This window comes from Lepidochelys kempii, chromosome 10 (genome assembly GCF_965140265.1).
Source record: "Lepidochelys kempii isolate rLepKem1 chromosome 10, rLepKem1.hap2, whole genome shotgun sequence".
Taxonomy (NCBI): domain Eukaryota; kingdom Metazoa; phylum Chordata; order Testudines; family Cheloniidae; genus Lepidochelys; species Lepidochelys kempii.
In genome coordinates, this window is record NC_133265.1 from 47,946,454 (window position 1) to 47,961,725 (window position 15,272).

Below are 15,272 nucleotides of genomic sequence, written 5' to 3' on the forward strand. Positions count from 1 at the left end.
ACATCATAAAACCATCGCAGGGAGTGGTGTAGCACTTCTGTCCATGTAGTTAGGATGATGGAGTGTCTGGGTAGATACTGTTCCATACATCAGCTGTTCTTGTCAATTTTGTGGCTCCAGGGGAGCCATGAAACTAACAAGAAAGCCAGTTCCCCAGCCTGGCTGCTATTCTGGCTTGGGCTGCTACCTGGGGTCCCCACTGGGAGCCCTACTGCCCCCCAGAGTCCCTGCCAGGAGTACAGCAGCCAGCTAGACTCCAGCTGTGGATCTCTCTGCTGGAAGCAAGAAGCCCCAGGTACCTGCCCTCCTGGCTGGGAGCACAGAGGCAAGAACTGTTCATGGTGGGTGGGAGGCACAGGGAGCGGGAGGTGCTGATGGGCAAGGCCCGCTGGAAGGCAGGAGGCACTGGGTTGCCAGTGGGTGCTCAGCACCCACCATTTTTTTTCCCATGGGTGCTCCAGCCCCAGAGCACCCATGGAGTCGGCACCTGTGATGACACAAGATGCAGGGAGGAATTTTATCCCTATTTTACACCTGTGGAAATTGAGACATAGAGAGGCTGTGACATGGTCGTGGTCCCCCAAGAATATGGCAGCAGAACTAGAAGTTGAACCCTGAGCTGGGGAGTCCAAAGCCAGTGCTTCAACCACCAGAACACACCTCAAGGTCATCAGCGGGGTTCTGCACACATACTGCCCTCAAAAGAGCAGAGCTGGCTCTAGCCGCTGACCGTCCCTCTGTTCTCCCAACCTTCCCACGCCTGGTGCTGCAGAGATACTGACTGCTCAGCTGCCTCTAGGACAACTTTAACCTTCCCCCCATTCCTTAAGCTTTCAACCCAGCCCTTTGTTCCACTCTAGACAGCTCCCTGCCCCTAACATCCCTCCACTATGACTGCATTTATCTATCCAAACCTGCAGTTAGGGAGGGGTCGTGTAATCATCCCCATCTCTCACAGGGGAACTGAGGCACGCTGACAAAGGGCCAGAATTAGTGGCCACCTATCTAAATTCCCATGTAAGTGATTTTGAAAAAAAAAATGCAAAATTTGGTTTTAAAGAGAAATTTAGCTGCGGCCTTCACTGAACTGGCTACAGAGAATTTCTATCAGGTGGAACCATAAAATGCCCAACCATGATCGGCATCCAATTTAACGCAGGCCCTTTAGAACCAGCCCGTGGCCCTCTGCCCATTCAGCTAATCCACCGTATAAGTGGACTGTTCAACGGTTGGTTAGACAGCAGCAGAGTCAGGCTGCTTGTGTCAGGAATGGAAGTGTTCTCTAGTGGTTAGAACCGTGGCTACAGACAGGACAACCAACCACATGCTTTGGATGTTCGCTTCAATAGACAGCCTGGCTCAGTGGATGACACTCAGGTCTGCCATATTAATGAGCTAGATATAAATGTGACCTTTCCCAAGAGGACCATTGTGCAGCCTCTTGGTGACGTTACCTATAAAACAGGGGAGAATGAGACCTGTCTCCCCTAGTGCATGCGGAGGAAGCTAGTCAAGTATAAATACACATAAATATGAACAGCCATCGCTGGAAGCAACAAATCTTGAACTTACAGTCTCCTGGGCCCAGTTCTTCCAAGGTATTTAGGCTCCTAAATTCCATTGAGCCTAACTACCTATGAGGAGCTGGGTCATGGTTCCTAGCCCAGTGCCCTGTCCCCTGGTTGAAAGAGGAATCCTGTGTTTATCTGTGCATACAGGCACAGCATGCATGGCTCACAGAAAACCCCTGGGCTCTTCCCCAGGACCAGAAATAAAACAGAAGGATTTTGGATAGGCTAAGTTTTGGGACTTGTTCTTTGGACTGGACCTTAGCCTTCAGCAGGGGTAGCCCAACGATCTCCGTTTCACGGGGATCCCTCCCTGATCATTTCTTAGCTGTGCAAAAATATCATGATTAGATTGTTCCAACAGCATACTCAAAATTTAAAAGTAGGCCACTTGGGAGAGCTGTGGCTGGCAAACCCTTTGGTCAAATGAACTCAAGTTGGCATCCCAAAATGCACCTCAGCCGCTGAACTAGATTGCCAGTTTGGGAGCTGATCTGACTATCGACACCAAGTTCAGATAAGAGGCAAAATTCAGAGACCAGGAATTTAAACAGAGAGTGGGTTTCAAACGTAACCATGATGCAGCGATCACTGCTCCATAATAAAAATCCCCTTTGGAATTGAGTATCAGCATTGCAGACTCTGCACAGCTGATGTTTCACATCCACGACAAAATGTGTCAGATTTAATTGAATGAAACCGCACAGGAATCTCCCAGAATACAACTGATGAACTGACCAACAGGTGGAGCTGATTCCCATTGGTCCTCCCATTTCCCTGCTCCAGGGATGGGTAGTGGATGTGATTGGGCCCCAGCTGCTTGCAGTCTAGGGGAGGGTGTTCATTACCTGGAGCAGCTGTGAACTGGCTTTAGGTGCAGGGTATAAAAGGCCCACAGCAGCAGATTCTCCCCATACTGGGTTTGCTACTGGTAGGCAGGATGGGGTACAGAGGTAGCCTGGGCTTTGCTCTTCTGTGCTGGGTGGTCAGTGGGGTGACCTGTTACAATCCCTGGGATTTCTCTAGGATTGACTCAGCCGTCTGGAGACCCACCCCCAGAGCTGAGCCCCCTCAACGACAAGCCCATGTGCCTTCTCTTGCCCAGCCCTCCCCCTGGGCTCGGGTTGATGCTTCCCAGCTCAGGGCTGTGTCCCTGCTGCAGCCTGTCACAGTGCAGTGTGAGGAGGCTCAGATGGTGATCACTGTGCACAGGGATCTGTTTGGCACGGGGAGACTGATCAAAGCTGCTGACCTGAGCCTTGGCCAGGCCACCTGCAGGTACACATCCCTTAATGCTGCAGAGAACACTGTGACCTTTGCAGCTGGGCTCCATGAATGTGGCAGCACCTTGCAGGTAAGGCAGCTTCATAGAAACCAGGAGCTTCCTATTTGTGGGATTAAAAAGGGGTAACAGTGCAGCACAGGGTCTTGGCTCAGTTACTGAGCCGCTAGCTATTTCTTGGAGGGGAGGGTGTCTTTTCCCCTTAGTCTTCAGTCTCCTTACAGTTAAGAACTATTTCATGTCTTTATGCTCCAAAAGGAGGTTTAAGAGCATGCATGGGGAGTGAGCCATGGTGGCTCTGTCAGATTTCACAAGTGGACCCTTGTGCTCAGTCCAAGCCAGGGACTTTTACTGCCAGGAAAGCCCAGTTTGGCTCACTGAATTCTGTGAGCTCCCCAAACCCTGTAGATGGGAAGGAGGCAGCTGAATGTGTTTCTGTACTCTGCTAGCGCAGTAACTTGAGAAGTGGAGTGAGATGTGTTTTACATGGGGGGGGGCAGTCACTGTATGGCACATACCTCAGAACAGGCACAGAGGAAACTCGTGAATAGTCATGCGATGGGGGGCACTACCATAGCTCCAGTATTTCGATGGCTGCTCAGCAGAATGAGCACAGGAACTACTTGTTGGAAGACATGCCCGCTTCCTGGAGAACTGTCTTAAATTCTCAGCTCTCAGCTGAACTACTTGCCCTTAATCTGTCCAATGTCCCCTCCTTCCAGATGACCCCAGACTCCCTGGTTTACAGCACAAGCCTGAACTATAACCCCACCCCTGCCAGCAACCCAGTGATCCTGAGAACCAATCCAGCTGTGATTCCCATTGAGTGTCACTACCCCAGGTGAGAGTCTGAGATGCTCAGATCCCCTCTCTCCCCTTCTGGAATCTGGCTCAGTGACTGAGGTTTGCTCCTCCTCCCAGGAAGGACAATGTGAGCAGTAAAGCCATCAAGCCAACATGGGTTCCCTTCAGCTCCACCCTGTCTGCTGAGGAGAGGCTGGATTTCTCCCTGCACCTGATGAATGGTAGGTGGAAGGTCCCTTCAGGGGAGCTGAGCCCTGTCCTGTCTGTCCTGCTCACTGTCAACTTGCCTTCCAGATGACTGGAGTGCTGAGAGACCCTCCAATGGATTCCAGCTGGGGGAGGTCATGCATATCCAAGCTGATGTCAGCACTGGGAACCATGTGGCTTTGAGGCTCTTTGTGGACAGCTGTGTGGCCACCCTGAGCCCAGACAGGGACTCCTCTCCCCGCTATGCTGTCATTGACTTCAATGGGTAAGAGCTGGGAGCCCTTTCTAGTCTAGAATCTACCTCAAGTCTGTGGGGATCTTACTAACCAGAGTTCTTGTGTGTAGGTGCCTGGTGGATGGGAGATCAGATGACACCACCTCGGCCTTCATATCCCCCAGGCCCAGGCAGGACTCACTGCAGTTCATGGTGGATGTGTTCAGGTTTGCAGGAGATGCCAGGAACTTGGTGAGAGCCCACATTTCTGCTCCAAGTCGATTTCCCCAGGCTAAGCAGCTGTTAGGGTCCCCTGGGATGGTCCTAACCCCTCTTCCCAATTCCCTTCCAGATCTACATCACCTGTCATCTGAAAGTCACTGCAGCTGAGCAAGCCCCAGATGCCTTGAACAAGGCTTGTTCCTTCAACAAAGCAGGCAACATGTGAGTAGCCTAGAACCCCATCAGGGGAGTGACAGGCAGCCTAGAACAGAACTCTTCACTGTAGATGACTGTTCCTGTTCTGTTCCAGCTGGTCTCCAGTGGAAGGCATCCGAGACATCTGCAGGTGCTGTGAGACTGGGAACTGCGCATTCCTTGGAGGACAGTCTGGGAGAGGCAGCCCTCTGGACAGATGGTCAGGGAGGCGCTTCCAGAGAGATGTGGCCTCCAGGCATGGTAGGTTCTGTGCCCACTTCACCTGGGAAGATGTCTGGCTTACTCCAGCAGACTGTTCCTGGGGGATCTTCCACCCAAAATGGGATGGATTGGTTTTCTAGTAGTGCTTCTCTCCCAATACAGGTGAGCCCTTGGTGAGGGAAGCTGAGGCTGATGTTGTGGTAGGACCCATGATCATCTTGGATACTGATCAAGGATCAAGGGATCTCTCAGTTGCTCAAATGGAAGCAGAGAAGGCAGCATCAGAGGGTAACTAGTTCTAATGAACAAGTCTCATGGTGCCTCTATTGTCACTACTAATCTACATTAGGTTTGCTGGGAAAAGATGCACTAAAAGATGGAAGAAATGAGTTTTACAAAGTCAGTTGTAAGAATCCCTTAGTCCAAGGAGGGAGTGTTAATAATGAGTCAACAAGACTCAAGAAGGGCTCCTTGTTGAGAGGGTCCAACCAGAGCCAGTCAAACATAGGACTGTCAGCCACCGTAGCCTGGGCTTATCTGCTGGGACACCAGTTGTGTGACCTGAGACCTGCAACCTATTATCCAGTGGGATTTATAAAGAGGTGCTGATCTCCTGCTCCAGCCACTTCTAGTAGACAAACTCCAATATGTATGGCTATAAAAGACTTCAAAAAACACAGCCCTACAATACAGCTCAAAGAAAAAATCCCCCATTTTATTAACTGTGGCCTTGACTCATGTACCCAGCGAGTGCCTGGTAGATTTTTGGAGAGGAGAGGTTGCTGGAGAAGCAACTAGCTGCAGTTTTAACCATGTGTCCTTCCTCTTGTAGGATTCTCTTCTACAGCTGGTCTGATCTCAGTGGCAGCTGCCATTGCACTGGCCTTTATTACTCTGGGGATACTCGTATACAGAAGATGCAGCCATTCCAGTGCCTGAGCAGTCACAGGCCTTTTTACCTTCTGTCTAATGTAAATAAACCCCAATGACCTGATTCTGGTCTGTGACGTATTAATGGGCAAGGGAGATGCCTTCCCTTCTGTGGGGAAGGAAATGGTGTGGTTGATGCACCAACCACATTATGGACACACCCACGGGGCTGCATGGGGAGAGATCATGTGAAGGTGAAGAAAGCAGAGATTGCTGCCTTCAGGCTCCCAGAGGCAAATGGCAGGGGGATTTCCCTCCACCTGAACTGTCCATCTGGCACCTGTAACTATTACAGGGCTCTTGCAGTAGAGAGAACACACATCCCCCAGCCACTGCGCCCTCTAAGTGAAACAGATGCCATGAGGGAGTTCCTACTGACTCCATGACTGGCTTTAGGTGATGCTCTAGGGCAAGGGTTTTTAAACTTCATTGCACTGTAATCCCCGTTGTCCAACTACTGCCCCTGGGTCCCAGGGGGTTACTCTGAGATAGCGCGTGGGGAGCAGGGGCTGTAACCTGAGCCCCACTGCCTAGGGCAAAAGACTGACCTGCCAAACAGGGCTGAAGCCCTTGTGCTTTGGCCCTGGGCACTGGGGCTCAGTCGGCAACTTTAGTTTGAGCCAGTCTAACACAGCCTTGGCAAACCCATTAAAATGGGGTGGTGACCCACTTTGGGATCCTAGCCTGCAGTTTATCCGGGGCTCTATCTAGTTCTCTACAGTGGTAGAGACAACACAGCCAACCCTTCTCTAGGACAGGATGTCACTTCTTCAACATCTGCCCTTTAGCTGTGTGGGGAGCAGATCCAAGACCAGGGTTGCACAAATAAACCTCCTCAGCAGGCCAGAGGAGAGCAAAGGGAGCAGCAGCGTGTATGTTCCCAGAACAAGCTCTCTGCCGGAGTGGTTATTCACCCTCTCCCGTGTGATGCTGCAGTGGGGCAGGAGCAGCCTCTTTCCTCCAACACATGCAGCTCTCTGAGCAGGGGCCCTTGGAGGCTTGCTGTGCACCTGCAAGTGGAAGGGACTCTGAGCGAGTAAGGTCCTGACAGGGACTGTCTAAGGTCAGAGCGCCTCATCTACAGTGTCCAATGACTCCCCCAATGCCCTGGGAGGTAGGGGAATGCTGACCACCTTTCATACAAGGGGGGAAAAGACAGGGTTATTAAGTGAGGTTGCCCAGGAAGGCTTTGGCACAATGTGGAATTTAACCTTGGTCTCTTGCATGCCAAGGTGGTGTCTCAACCATCAGACCATGTCTCTCAATGCTTTTCAGCCCATATTCCCAAAGTCCCTCTGTTCTTGAAGGGACCCCTCTGACTAGCTGAGATCCAGCCCTCAAGCCGGAGGTACATTTCCCCCTGCCTCTGGCACAACTCCAGCCCTTCCTCTAAAATATGGGTCCTCTAGTTGGGAAGCTCCAAGACCCTGACATCCTTCAAATCCCCCTCCTTTCTCTGCACTCAGCTTGTTTCTCTCCCTCCCAAATATTGTTGGCTGTATCGAAACAAAGAGCAGGAATCATTCCTGTCCTCATTTCACAGAGGAGACTCTAAGGTTCAGTGCTGCTAAGCCAAAATTAGTGGCCAGTTCCCAAACTAAGAGGAGTTGGTGCTGCATGAGGGGCGTGGATTCAATGCCTGGAGGTGCTGCAGCTGGTAGAGCTGTCAGGCCCTGACCTGCCAGTTTTCTGGCTTTCTCGCGTGCCTTGAAGAGGGGATGCCAAAATCTGATTTTTAAATAGAAATTTCACTACAACCTTCACTAAACTGGGAAAAGAGCAATTCCATCATGTGGTGCCAAAATTACACCCCTGGGACTCACCTGGTTTGGACACAGTCCTCTGCTCCTTGACCTAACCTTTCTGTCAGTGGGCTTCACAGCTGCTTGGCAGAGAATCAGGATTCCTGGGTTCTTGACCCAGCTCTGGAAGGAGACTGTGGTCTCGTGCTTAGCACAGGGAATGTAACCGACTGCATTCACTCCATGCATTCATTTCAGACAGCAGCACGGCTGTGACTGGGGTCATCTGGAGAGACCTAGGTTTTATTTCTAGCTTACCCAGGGAGAACATGATGTAACTTCTCAGTTAGCTTAGCTCTAAGATGCCAGAGCATGAGAGCTGCCTTGCCCTGGAATAGGGCTATGAAACCTTAATCTGTTATTAGCACTGCAGGAACAAATACGTATTTGGCAGAGGGTACTGGGAGGCACAGGGACTCTCTGGGTTCACCAGAAGAATGACATGTAAGGTCTCTAATGAAAACCCGAGTCACACAGGTCATCATAACCATTGTGAGATGTAGGTATGGGAAGTATGCAAGGAGCACTGAAAATGAGGTTCTGTAGGCCTTGTAGATGAAGCAGGCCTCTCAAAGGTAGTGGGTCTTGAGACAAAATCCTGCAGACAGGAGGGGTGGGCAATGCTTTTCTTCATGGTGGACCATTGTGTGTTGTATGTCATGCAATGTCTAAGACAAATGCCAATGAGGAGCTGGCAGAGACTTCAGACAGAAACTAACAGGAAGAAGTCAATATTGGAGGGGGAACCCTATCTACTGATAAACATCAAAGGTGCCTGCTGGAATATTTGAGGGGCAAAAAGACATCCTAACATCAGGTGCCTAGGAAGTAAACTAACAGCGAGTTGGCATCATGAATAAGGGGTTTCAGCCAGGCTTGGCTGCAAATGCTGAAGGGAACTTGGGTGAGACGCTTTCCAGATTGGAGGATAAATCTCCTTTTACTTTAGATTAGAGCTGAAGTGCTGTGTGTGATACAAGAGAACTGAGCTAATGCCAAACTGGTGAATGAGGATGCGCTGTTCCTTTGGAAACAGAGCATCTGGGATTTCTCTGGGTATCCAGTGATTGGGGTTGAACCACAGAGGGGCCCACTTTGAAGGGACTTGAAGCCTGGGGCGCATTAATTGTTATCCTGCCAGGCAAAACACAGGGCTGGGCTATCCCAGAGAAGAATGCTTGAGGCGCTGATGGGCTGGTTGCATTGGGGAGCTAAAACCCAGCTGGCACAGGCAAGGCTCCTTCATACAGGAGGCTGGTGGCAACTAGGTTGCCGCACAGCCCTGGCTGCCCTGAGAAGTGTCACAGTCCCTATCCCAGGAATCTCAGTTTCACATGGATCCTCCCTCCAGGACAGGCCCTCTCTTCGCTTTGAGAAACAAGCCATTCTGGGGAGGGGAGATATGGGGGCAGATGTGGGTACACGTTGGGGAAAACAATTCAACCCAACAAACTCCACCCCAACCCTGGAAGGAGAACACCAGTTCTGGAACTCATCTGACGAGTTATGCGGATATTAGAGAGGACACAAATTTCCCCTTGAACAGATTTTAGTTTCACACTTATCCACAGTGGAGCACTTGATGGGCCAGACTGAGAGAACAAGTGACCAGGAATGCGGCTGTAGCCCGGTGGGAGGTGGAAGCACTGGGGTCTGGTCCCTCTTTCATCATTTATCCACAACAGAACAGCTTGAATGGGAAAGTAGGAGGAAGCCCAACATCAGAATGTCCCCTAGCTCAGTGGTTCAAGCATTCTTCTGAGAGATGGGAGACCCCTGTTCACGTCCTTTCTCTCCCCTCAGCAGAGAGGGGGAATGAAACCTGGGTCTCCCACATTCCAGGTGAATGCTCTAACCGCTGGGCTAAAAGATCCGAGGAGGACACCGCGTCCTGCTCCAGTGCAATTGTGAACGGGGTCAACATGGGCAAGCAGCACAGCTAGTGAATTGGGCTCCACATGAAACATAGGCAACTAAATGCCTAACTTCCCCTAGCTCATGGACAGCTCTGGCCTTAGGTGGGAGACAGGTGCCCAGACTCCCAGAGGGAGGCAGCTGGGCATGTGCCCAGAGGCTGAGACACGGGCACCAGGGACCTTTATAGTGTAAAAACTTCGGTGCTGCTGAATTTGGACACCTACAGAGTTCGCTATATGGTTTGTATCAGAGGGGAGTGGGTGGGTCTGATGAAGAGGGTATTCACCCACGAAAGCTTATGCTCCAATACCTCTGTTAGTCTATAAGGTGCCTCAGGACTCTTTGCCGCTGTGTGATTTGTGGATCACAGTGGAGCCAAACCCAGGATTTACAGGCCTAAATTGGGGATTGAGGGGCCTGGGTCCCTTTGTGGTGGAGCCCACCCTTAGCCTTCCATTGAACGAAACAGGGCAGGAATTTTCCAAACTGCAGCTGATGTACTGACCAACAGGTGGAGCTGATTCCCATTGGCCCTCCTATTTCCCTGGTTCAGGGCATGGGCACCGGGCATGATTGGGCCCCGGTTACCTGCAGATTAGGGGAGGGTGTTAATTACCTGGGACAGCTGTCACCTGGCTCTGAGTCACGGTATAAAGCCCCAGAGCAGCAGTTTCCCTCCATACTGGATTTGCTGCAAGCAGGCAAGATGGGGTACAGAAACAACCTGTGCTTTGTTCTTCTGTGCTGGGTGGTCAGTGGGGTGACCTGTTACAATCCCTGGGATTTCTCTAGGATTGACTCTGCCATCTGGAGACCCACCCCCAGGGCTGAGCCCCCTCAACGACAAGCCCATGTTCTCTCTCTTGCCCAGCCCTACCCCTGGGCTCGGGCTGATACTTCCCAGCTCAGGGCTGTGTCCGTGCTGCAGCCTGTCATGGTGCAGTGTGAGGAGGCTCAGATGGTGATCACTGTGCACAGGGATCTGTTTGGGATGGGGAGACTGATCAAAGCTGCTGACCTGAGCCTTGGCCCAGCTGCCTGCCGGTACGTGTCCCTTAATGATGCAGAGAACACAGTGATCTTTGTAGCTGGGCTCCATGAATGTGGCAGCACCTTGCAGGTAAGGATTTATGCAAGTCAGGAGCCCCTACTGATCCCTAGCATCACTGCCCCTGCCTTGTCTGATGGGGTAAAAATGGGGCAGCAGGAGAGAACAGTGGGTGGGATTTTGTCCATGTTATTGATAAGCTCCCTGGTTTTTCCTGGGTGCTTCTTCTTAGCTTCCAGTCTCATGCGCCAGGCAAAGAATTCTGCCTTGCTCAGCTCCTGGAGCAGGCTCACAAGTGGAGCCTGAAGAGGGTGCTCTTGTGGCTCAGACAGACTTTACTTCTAGACCCCCCTGTCCAAAGTCTGTCTGCAGACTCCACAGACCGGAGCCTGCAACTGAATAAACTGATTGGTGTTAGCCTGAGCTCTGCATAGTCTGTAGGAGGGAAAGGGACAGACTACTGGCTTCCTTAATCCCTGGTCAAAATTCACCTCAAGGCAGCTAACAGATTAACCCTGGGGGTTTTACTGTCTGAGATTCCTTCACAACCTGCACAGAGGAAAACAGTGAGCAGAGTTGTGTAAAATGGCACTACTGTGGTGCTCATCTTCCGATGGCTGCTCTAGCAGACTGAGCTCTGAAATCCCCTGCTTCTAGTGTCCAGTCCTTCCAAAGGCAGTTGCCAGTTGACTGGGCACTGGTTGGAAAACTTGAGCTCAAGTTTTCCATCTGGCTGAGGCTTGTTCTTAGGCCCATCTGAATGACTTTACAAATGCTCTGTGTACTAGTGTTAACCCTTCCATGTCTGCTGCTTCCCAGATGACCCCAGACTCCCTGGTTTACAGCACAAACCTGAACTATAACCCCACCCCTGCCAGCAACCCAGTGATCCTGAGAACCAATCCAGCTGTGATTCCCATTGAATGTCACTACCCCAGGTGAGAGTCTGAGATGCTCAGATCCCCTCCCTCCCCTTCTGGAATCTGGCTCAGTGACTGAGGTTTGCTCCTCCTCCCAGGAAGGACAATGTGAGCAGTAAAGCCATCAAGCCAACATGGGTTCCCTTCAGCTCCACCCTGTCTGCTGAGGAGAGGCTGGATTTCTCCCTGCACCTGATGAATGGTAGGTGGGAGAAGCCTCCAGGGGAGCCCTGCCTGCCTGTCTGTCCTGCTCACTGTGAACTTGCCTTGCAGATGACTGGAGTGCTGAGAGACCCTCCAATGGATTCCAGCTGGGGGAGGTCATGCATATCCAAGCTGATGTCAGCACTGGGAACCATGTGGCTCTGAGGCTCTTTGTGGACAGCTGTGTGGCCACCCTGAGCCCAGACAGGGACTCCTCTCCCCGCTATGCTGTCATTGACTTCAATGGGTAAGAGCTGGGAGCCCTTTCTAGACTAAAACAAGACTGATCAGGGACTCTTACTGACCCTTGATTCTTGTGTGTAGGTGCCTGGTGGATGGGAGATCAGATGACACCACCTCGGCCTTCATATCCCCCAGGCCCAGGCAGGACACGCTGCAGTTCATGGTGGATGTGTTCAGGTTTGCAGGAGATGCCAGGAACTTGGTGAGAGCCCACATTTCTGCTCCAAGTCGATTTCCCCAGGCTAAGCAGCTGTTAGGGTCCCCTGGGATGGTCCTAACCCCTCTTCCCACTTCCCTTCCAGATCTACATCACCTGTCATCTGAAAGTCACTGCAGCTGAGCAAGCCCCAGATCCCTTGAACAAGGCTTGTTCCTTCAACAAAGCAGGCAACATGTGAGTAGCCTAGAACCCCATCAGGGGAGTGACAGGCAGCCTAGAACAGAACTCTTCACTGTAGATGACTGTTCCTGTTCTGTTCCAGCTGGTCTCCAGTGGAAGGCATCCGAGACATCTGCAGGTGCTGTGAGACTGGGAACTGCGCATTCCTTGGAGGACAGTCTGGGAGAGGCAGCCCTCTGGACAGATGGTCAGGGAGGCGCTTCCAGAGAGATGTGGCCTCCAGGCATGGTAGGTTCTGTGCCCACTTCACCTGGGAAGATGTCTGGCTTACTCCAGCAGACTGTTCCTGGGGGATCTTCCACCCAAAATGGGATGGATTGGTTTTCTAGTAGTGCTTCTCTCCCAATACAGGTGAGCCCTTGGTGAGGGAAGCTGAGGCTGATGTTGTGGTAGGACCCATGATCATCTTGGATACTGATCAAGGATCAAGGGATCTCTCAGTTGCTCAAATGGAAGCAGAGAAGGCAGCATCAGAGGGTAACTAGTTCTAATGAACAAGTCTCATGGTGCCTCTATTGTCACTACTAATCTACATTGGGTTTGCTGGGAAAAGATGCACTAAAAGATGGAAGAAATGAGTTTTACAAAGTCAGTTGTAAGAATCCCTTAGTCCAAGGAGGGAGTGTTAATAATGAGTCAACAAGACTCAAGAAGGGCTCCTTGTTGAGAGGGTCCAACCAGAGCCAGTCAAACATAGGACTGTCGGCCACTGTAGCCTGGGCTTACCTGCTGGGACACCAGTTGTGTGACCTGAGACCTGCAACCTATTATCCAGTGGGATTTATAAAGAGGTGCTGATCTCCTGCTCCAGCCACTTCTAGTAGACAAACTCCAATATGTATGGCTATAAAAGACTTCAAAAAACAGCCCTACAATACAGCTCAAAGAAAAAATCCCCCATTTTATTAACTGTGGCCTTGACTCATGTACCCAGCGAGTCCCTGGTAGATTTTTGGAGAGGAGAGGTTGCTGGAGAAGCAACTAGCTGCAGTTTTAACCATGTGTCCTTCCTCTTGTAGGATTCTCTTCTACAGCTGGTCTGATCTCAGTGGCAGCTGCCATTGCACTGGCCTTTATTACGCTGGGGATACTCGTATACAGAAGATGCAGCCATTCCAGTGCCTGAGCAGTCACAGGCCTTTTTACCTTCTGTCTAATGTAAATAAACCCCAATGACTTGATTCTGGTCTGTGACGTATTAATGGGCAAGGGAGATGCCTTCCCTTCTGTGGGGAAGGAAATGGTGTGGTTGATGCACCAACCACATTATGGACACACCCACGGGGCTGCATGGGGAGAGATCATGTGAAGGTGAAGAAAGCAGAGATTGCTGCCTTCAGGCTCCCAGAGGCAAATGGCAGGGGGATTTCCCTCCATCTGAACTGTCCATCTGGCACCTGTAACCATTACAGGGCTCTTGCAGTAGAGAGAACACACATCCCCCAGCCACTGTGCCCTCTAAGTGAAACAGATGCCATGAGGGAGTTCCTACTGACTCCATGACTGGCTTTAGGTTATGCTCTAGGGCAAGGGTTTTTAAACTTCATTGCACTGTAATCCCCATTGTCCAACTACTGCCCTGGTCCAGGGGTAAAAACCCCCAGGGCTTACCCTGGGGAGCAGGGGCTGTAACCTGAGCCCCACTGCCTAGGGCAAAAGACTGAGATCTGCCAAACAGGGCTGAAGCCCTTGTGCTTTGGCCCTGGGCACTGGGGCTCAGTTGGCAACTTTAGTTTGAGCCAGTCTAACACAGCCTTGGCAAACCCATTAAAATGGGGTGGTGACCCACTTTGGGATCCTAACCTGCAGTTTAAGAACTGCTGCTCTAGGGTAACTACTCACCTTAGAGAGAAGGATCGGGGCACTTTAGACAAACTGGTCTCACCATGGACTGAAATCATGGCTGGGGTGAACTCTTTAGGCTCAGGCTAGTTAGTTCTGCAGGCTAGCCCTGTTCTCTTGCCACCAGGCCTAGGCAGAAAGTGTCTTAAAAAAAACTTTCCAGTTTCTGTGCCCTTACCTGCAGTGGAGTGAGGCCTGTACAACAATGATCATGCAGCCTCTACTCAAACCCAAGTGTAAAGGGCTCTATCTAGGTCTCTACCGTGGTAGAGACAACACAGCCAACCCTGCTCTAGGACAGGATGTCACTTCTTCAACATCTGCCCTTTAGCTGTGTGGAGAGCAGATCCAAGACCAGGGTTGCACAAATAAACCTCCTCAGCAGGCCAGAGGAGAGTAAAGGGAGCAGCAGCGTGTATGTTCCCAGAACAAGCTCTCTGCCGGAGTGGTTATTCACCCTCTCCCGTGTGATGCTGCAGTGGGGCAGGAGCAGCCTCTTTCCTCCAACACATGCAGCTCTCTGAGCAGGGGCCCTTGGAGGCTTGCTGTGCACCTGCAAGTGGAAGGGACTCTGAGCGAGTAAGGTCCTGACAGGGACTGTCTAAGGTCAGAGCGCCTCATCTACAGTGTCCAATGACTCCCCCAATGCCCTGGGAGGTAGGGGAATGCTGACCACCTTTCATACAAGGGGGGAAAAGACAGGGTTATTAAGTGAGGTTGCCCAGGAAGGCTTTGGCACAATGTGGAATTTAACCTTGGTCTCTTGCATGCCAAGGTGGTGTCTCAACCATCAGACCATGTCTCTCAATGCTTTTCAGCCCATATTCCCAAAGTCCCTCTGTTCTTGAAGGGACCCCTCTGACTAGCTGAGATCCAGCCCTCAAGCCGTAGATACATTTCCCCCTGCCTCTGGCACAACTCCAGCCCTTCCTCTAAAATATGGGTCTTCTAGTTGGGAAGCTCCAAGACCCTGACATCCTTCAAATCCCCCTCCTTTCCCTGCACTCAGCTTGTTTCTCTCCCTCCCGAATATTGTTGGCTGTATCTAGACAAACAGCAGGAATCATTCCTGTCCTCATTTCACAGAGGAGACTCTAAGGTTCAGTGCTGCTAAGCCAAAATTAGTGGCCAGCTCCCAAACTAAGAGGAGTTGGTGCTGCATGAGGGGTGTGGATTCAATGCCTGGAGGTACTGCAGCTGGTAGAGCTGTCAGGCCCTGACCTGCCAGTTTTCTGGCTTTCTCGGGTGCCTT

General features: G+C 51.3%; 2 protein-coding genes across 2 annotated transcripts; both read left to right on the forward strand.

Annotated features, from left to right (window-relative positions):
- The first annotated feature begins 2,435 nt into the window (after nt 1-2,435).
- Nucleotides 2,436-5,726, forward strand: LOC140917928 (zona pellucida sperm-binding protein 3-like). Its single transcript, XM_073361458.1, has 9 exons — nt 2,436-2,922; nt 3,573-3,691; nt 3,772-3,875; nt 3,949-4,126; nt 4,207-4,327; nt 4,428-4,519; nt 4,608-4,753; nt 4,877-5,002; nt 5,547-5,726. The coding sequence occupies exons 1-9, from the start codon at nt 2,509-2,511 to the stop codon at nt 5,651-5,653; spliced, it is 1,407 nt and encodes a 468-aa protein (XP_073217559.1). The 5' UTR covers nt 2,436-2,508; the 3' UTR covers nt 5,654-5,726.
- Nucleotides 5,727-10,065: 4,339 nt separating this feature from the next.
- LOC140917929 (zona pellucida sperm-binding protein 3-like) lies at nt 10,066-13,342 on the forward strand. Its single transcript, XM_073361459.1, has 9 exons — nt 10,066-10,483; nt 11,231-11,349; nt 11,430-11,533; nt 11,605-11,782; nt 11,860-11,980; nt 12,081-12,172; nt 12,261-12,406; nt 12,530-12,655; nt 13,198-13,342. Exons 1-9 carry the CDS (start codon nt 10,070-10,072, stop codon nt 13,302-13,304), a joined length of 1,407 nt encoding a protein of 468 aa, XP_073217560.1. The 5' UTR covers nt 10,066-10,069; the 3' UTR covers nt 13,305-13,342.
- The last annotated feature ends 1,930 nt before the right edge of the window (nt 13,343-15,272 follow it).

Coding starts and splice junctions, on each gene's coding strand:
- LOC140917928 (XM_073361458.1), top strand. CDS start 2,509: ATGGGGTACAGAGGTAGCCTGGGCTTTGCTCTTCTGTGCTGGGTGGTC. Junction 3,692..3,771: donor ATTGAGTGTCACTACCCCAG/GTGAGAGTCTGA, acceptor TCCTCCTCCCAG/GAAGGACAATGTGAGCAGTA. Junction 4,754..4,876: donor AGATGTGGCCTCCAGGCATG/GTAGGTTCTGTG, acceptor CTCCCAATACAG/GTGAGCCCTTGGTGAGGGAA.
- LOC140917929 (XM_073361459.1), top strand. CDS start 10,070: ATGGGGTACAGAAACAACCTGTGCTTTGTTCTTCTGTGCTGGGTGGTC. Junction 12,407..12,529: donor AGATGTGGCCTCCAGGCATG/GTAGGTTCTGTG, acceptor CTCCCAATACAG/GTGAGCCCTTGGTGAGGGAA. Junction 12,656..13,197: donor AGAGAAGGCAGCATCAGAGG/GTAACTAGTTCT, acceptor TTCCTCTTGTAG/GATTCTCTTCTACAGCTGGT.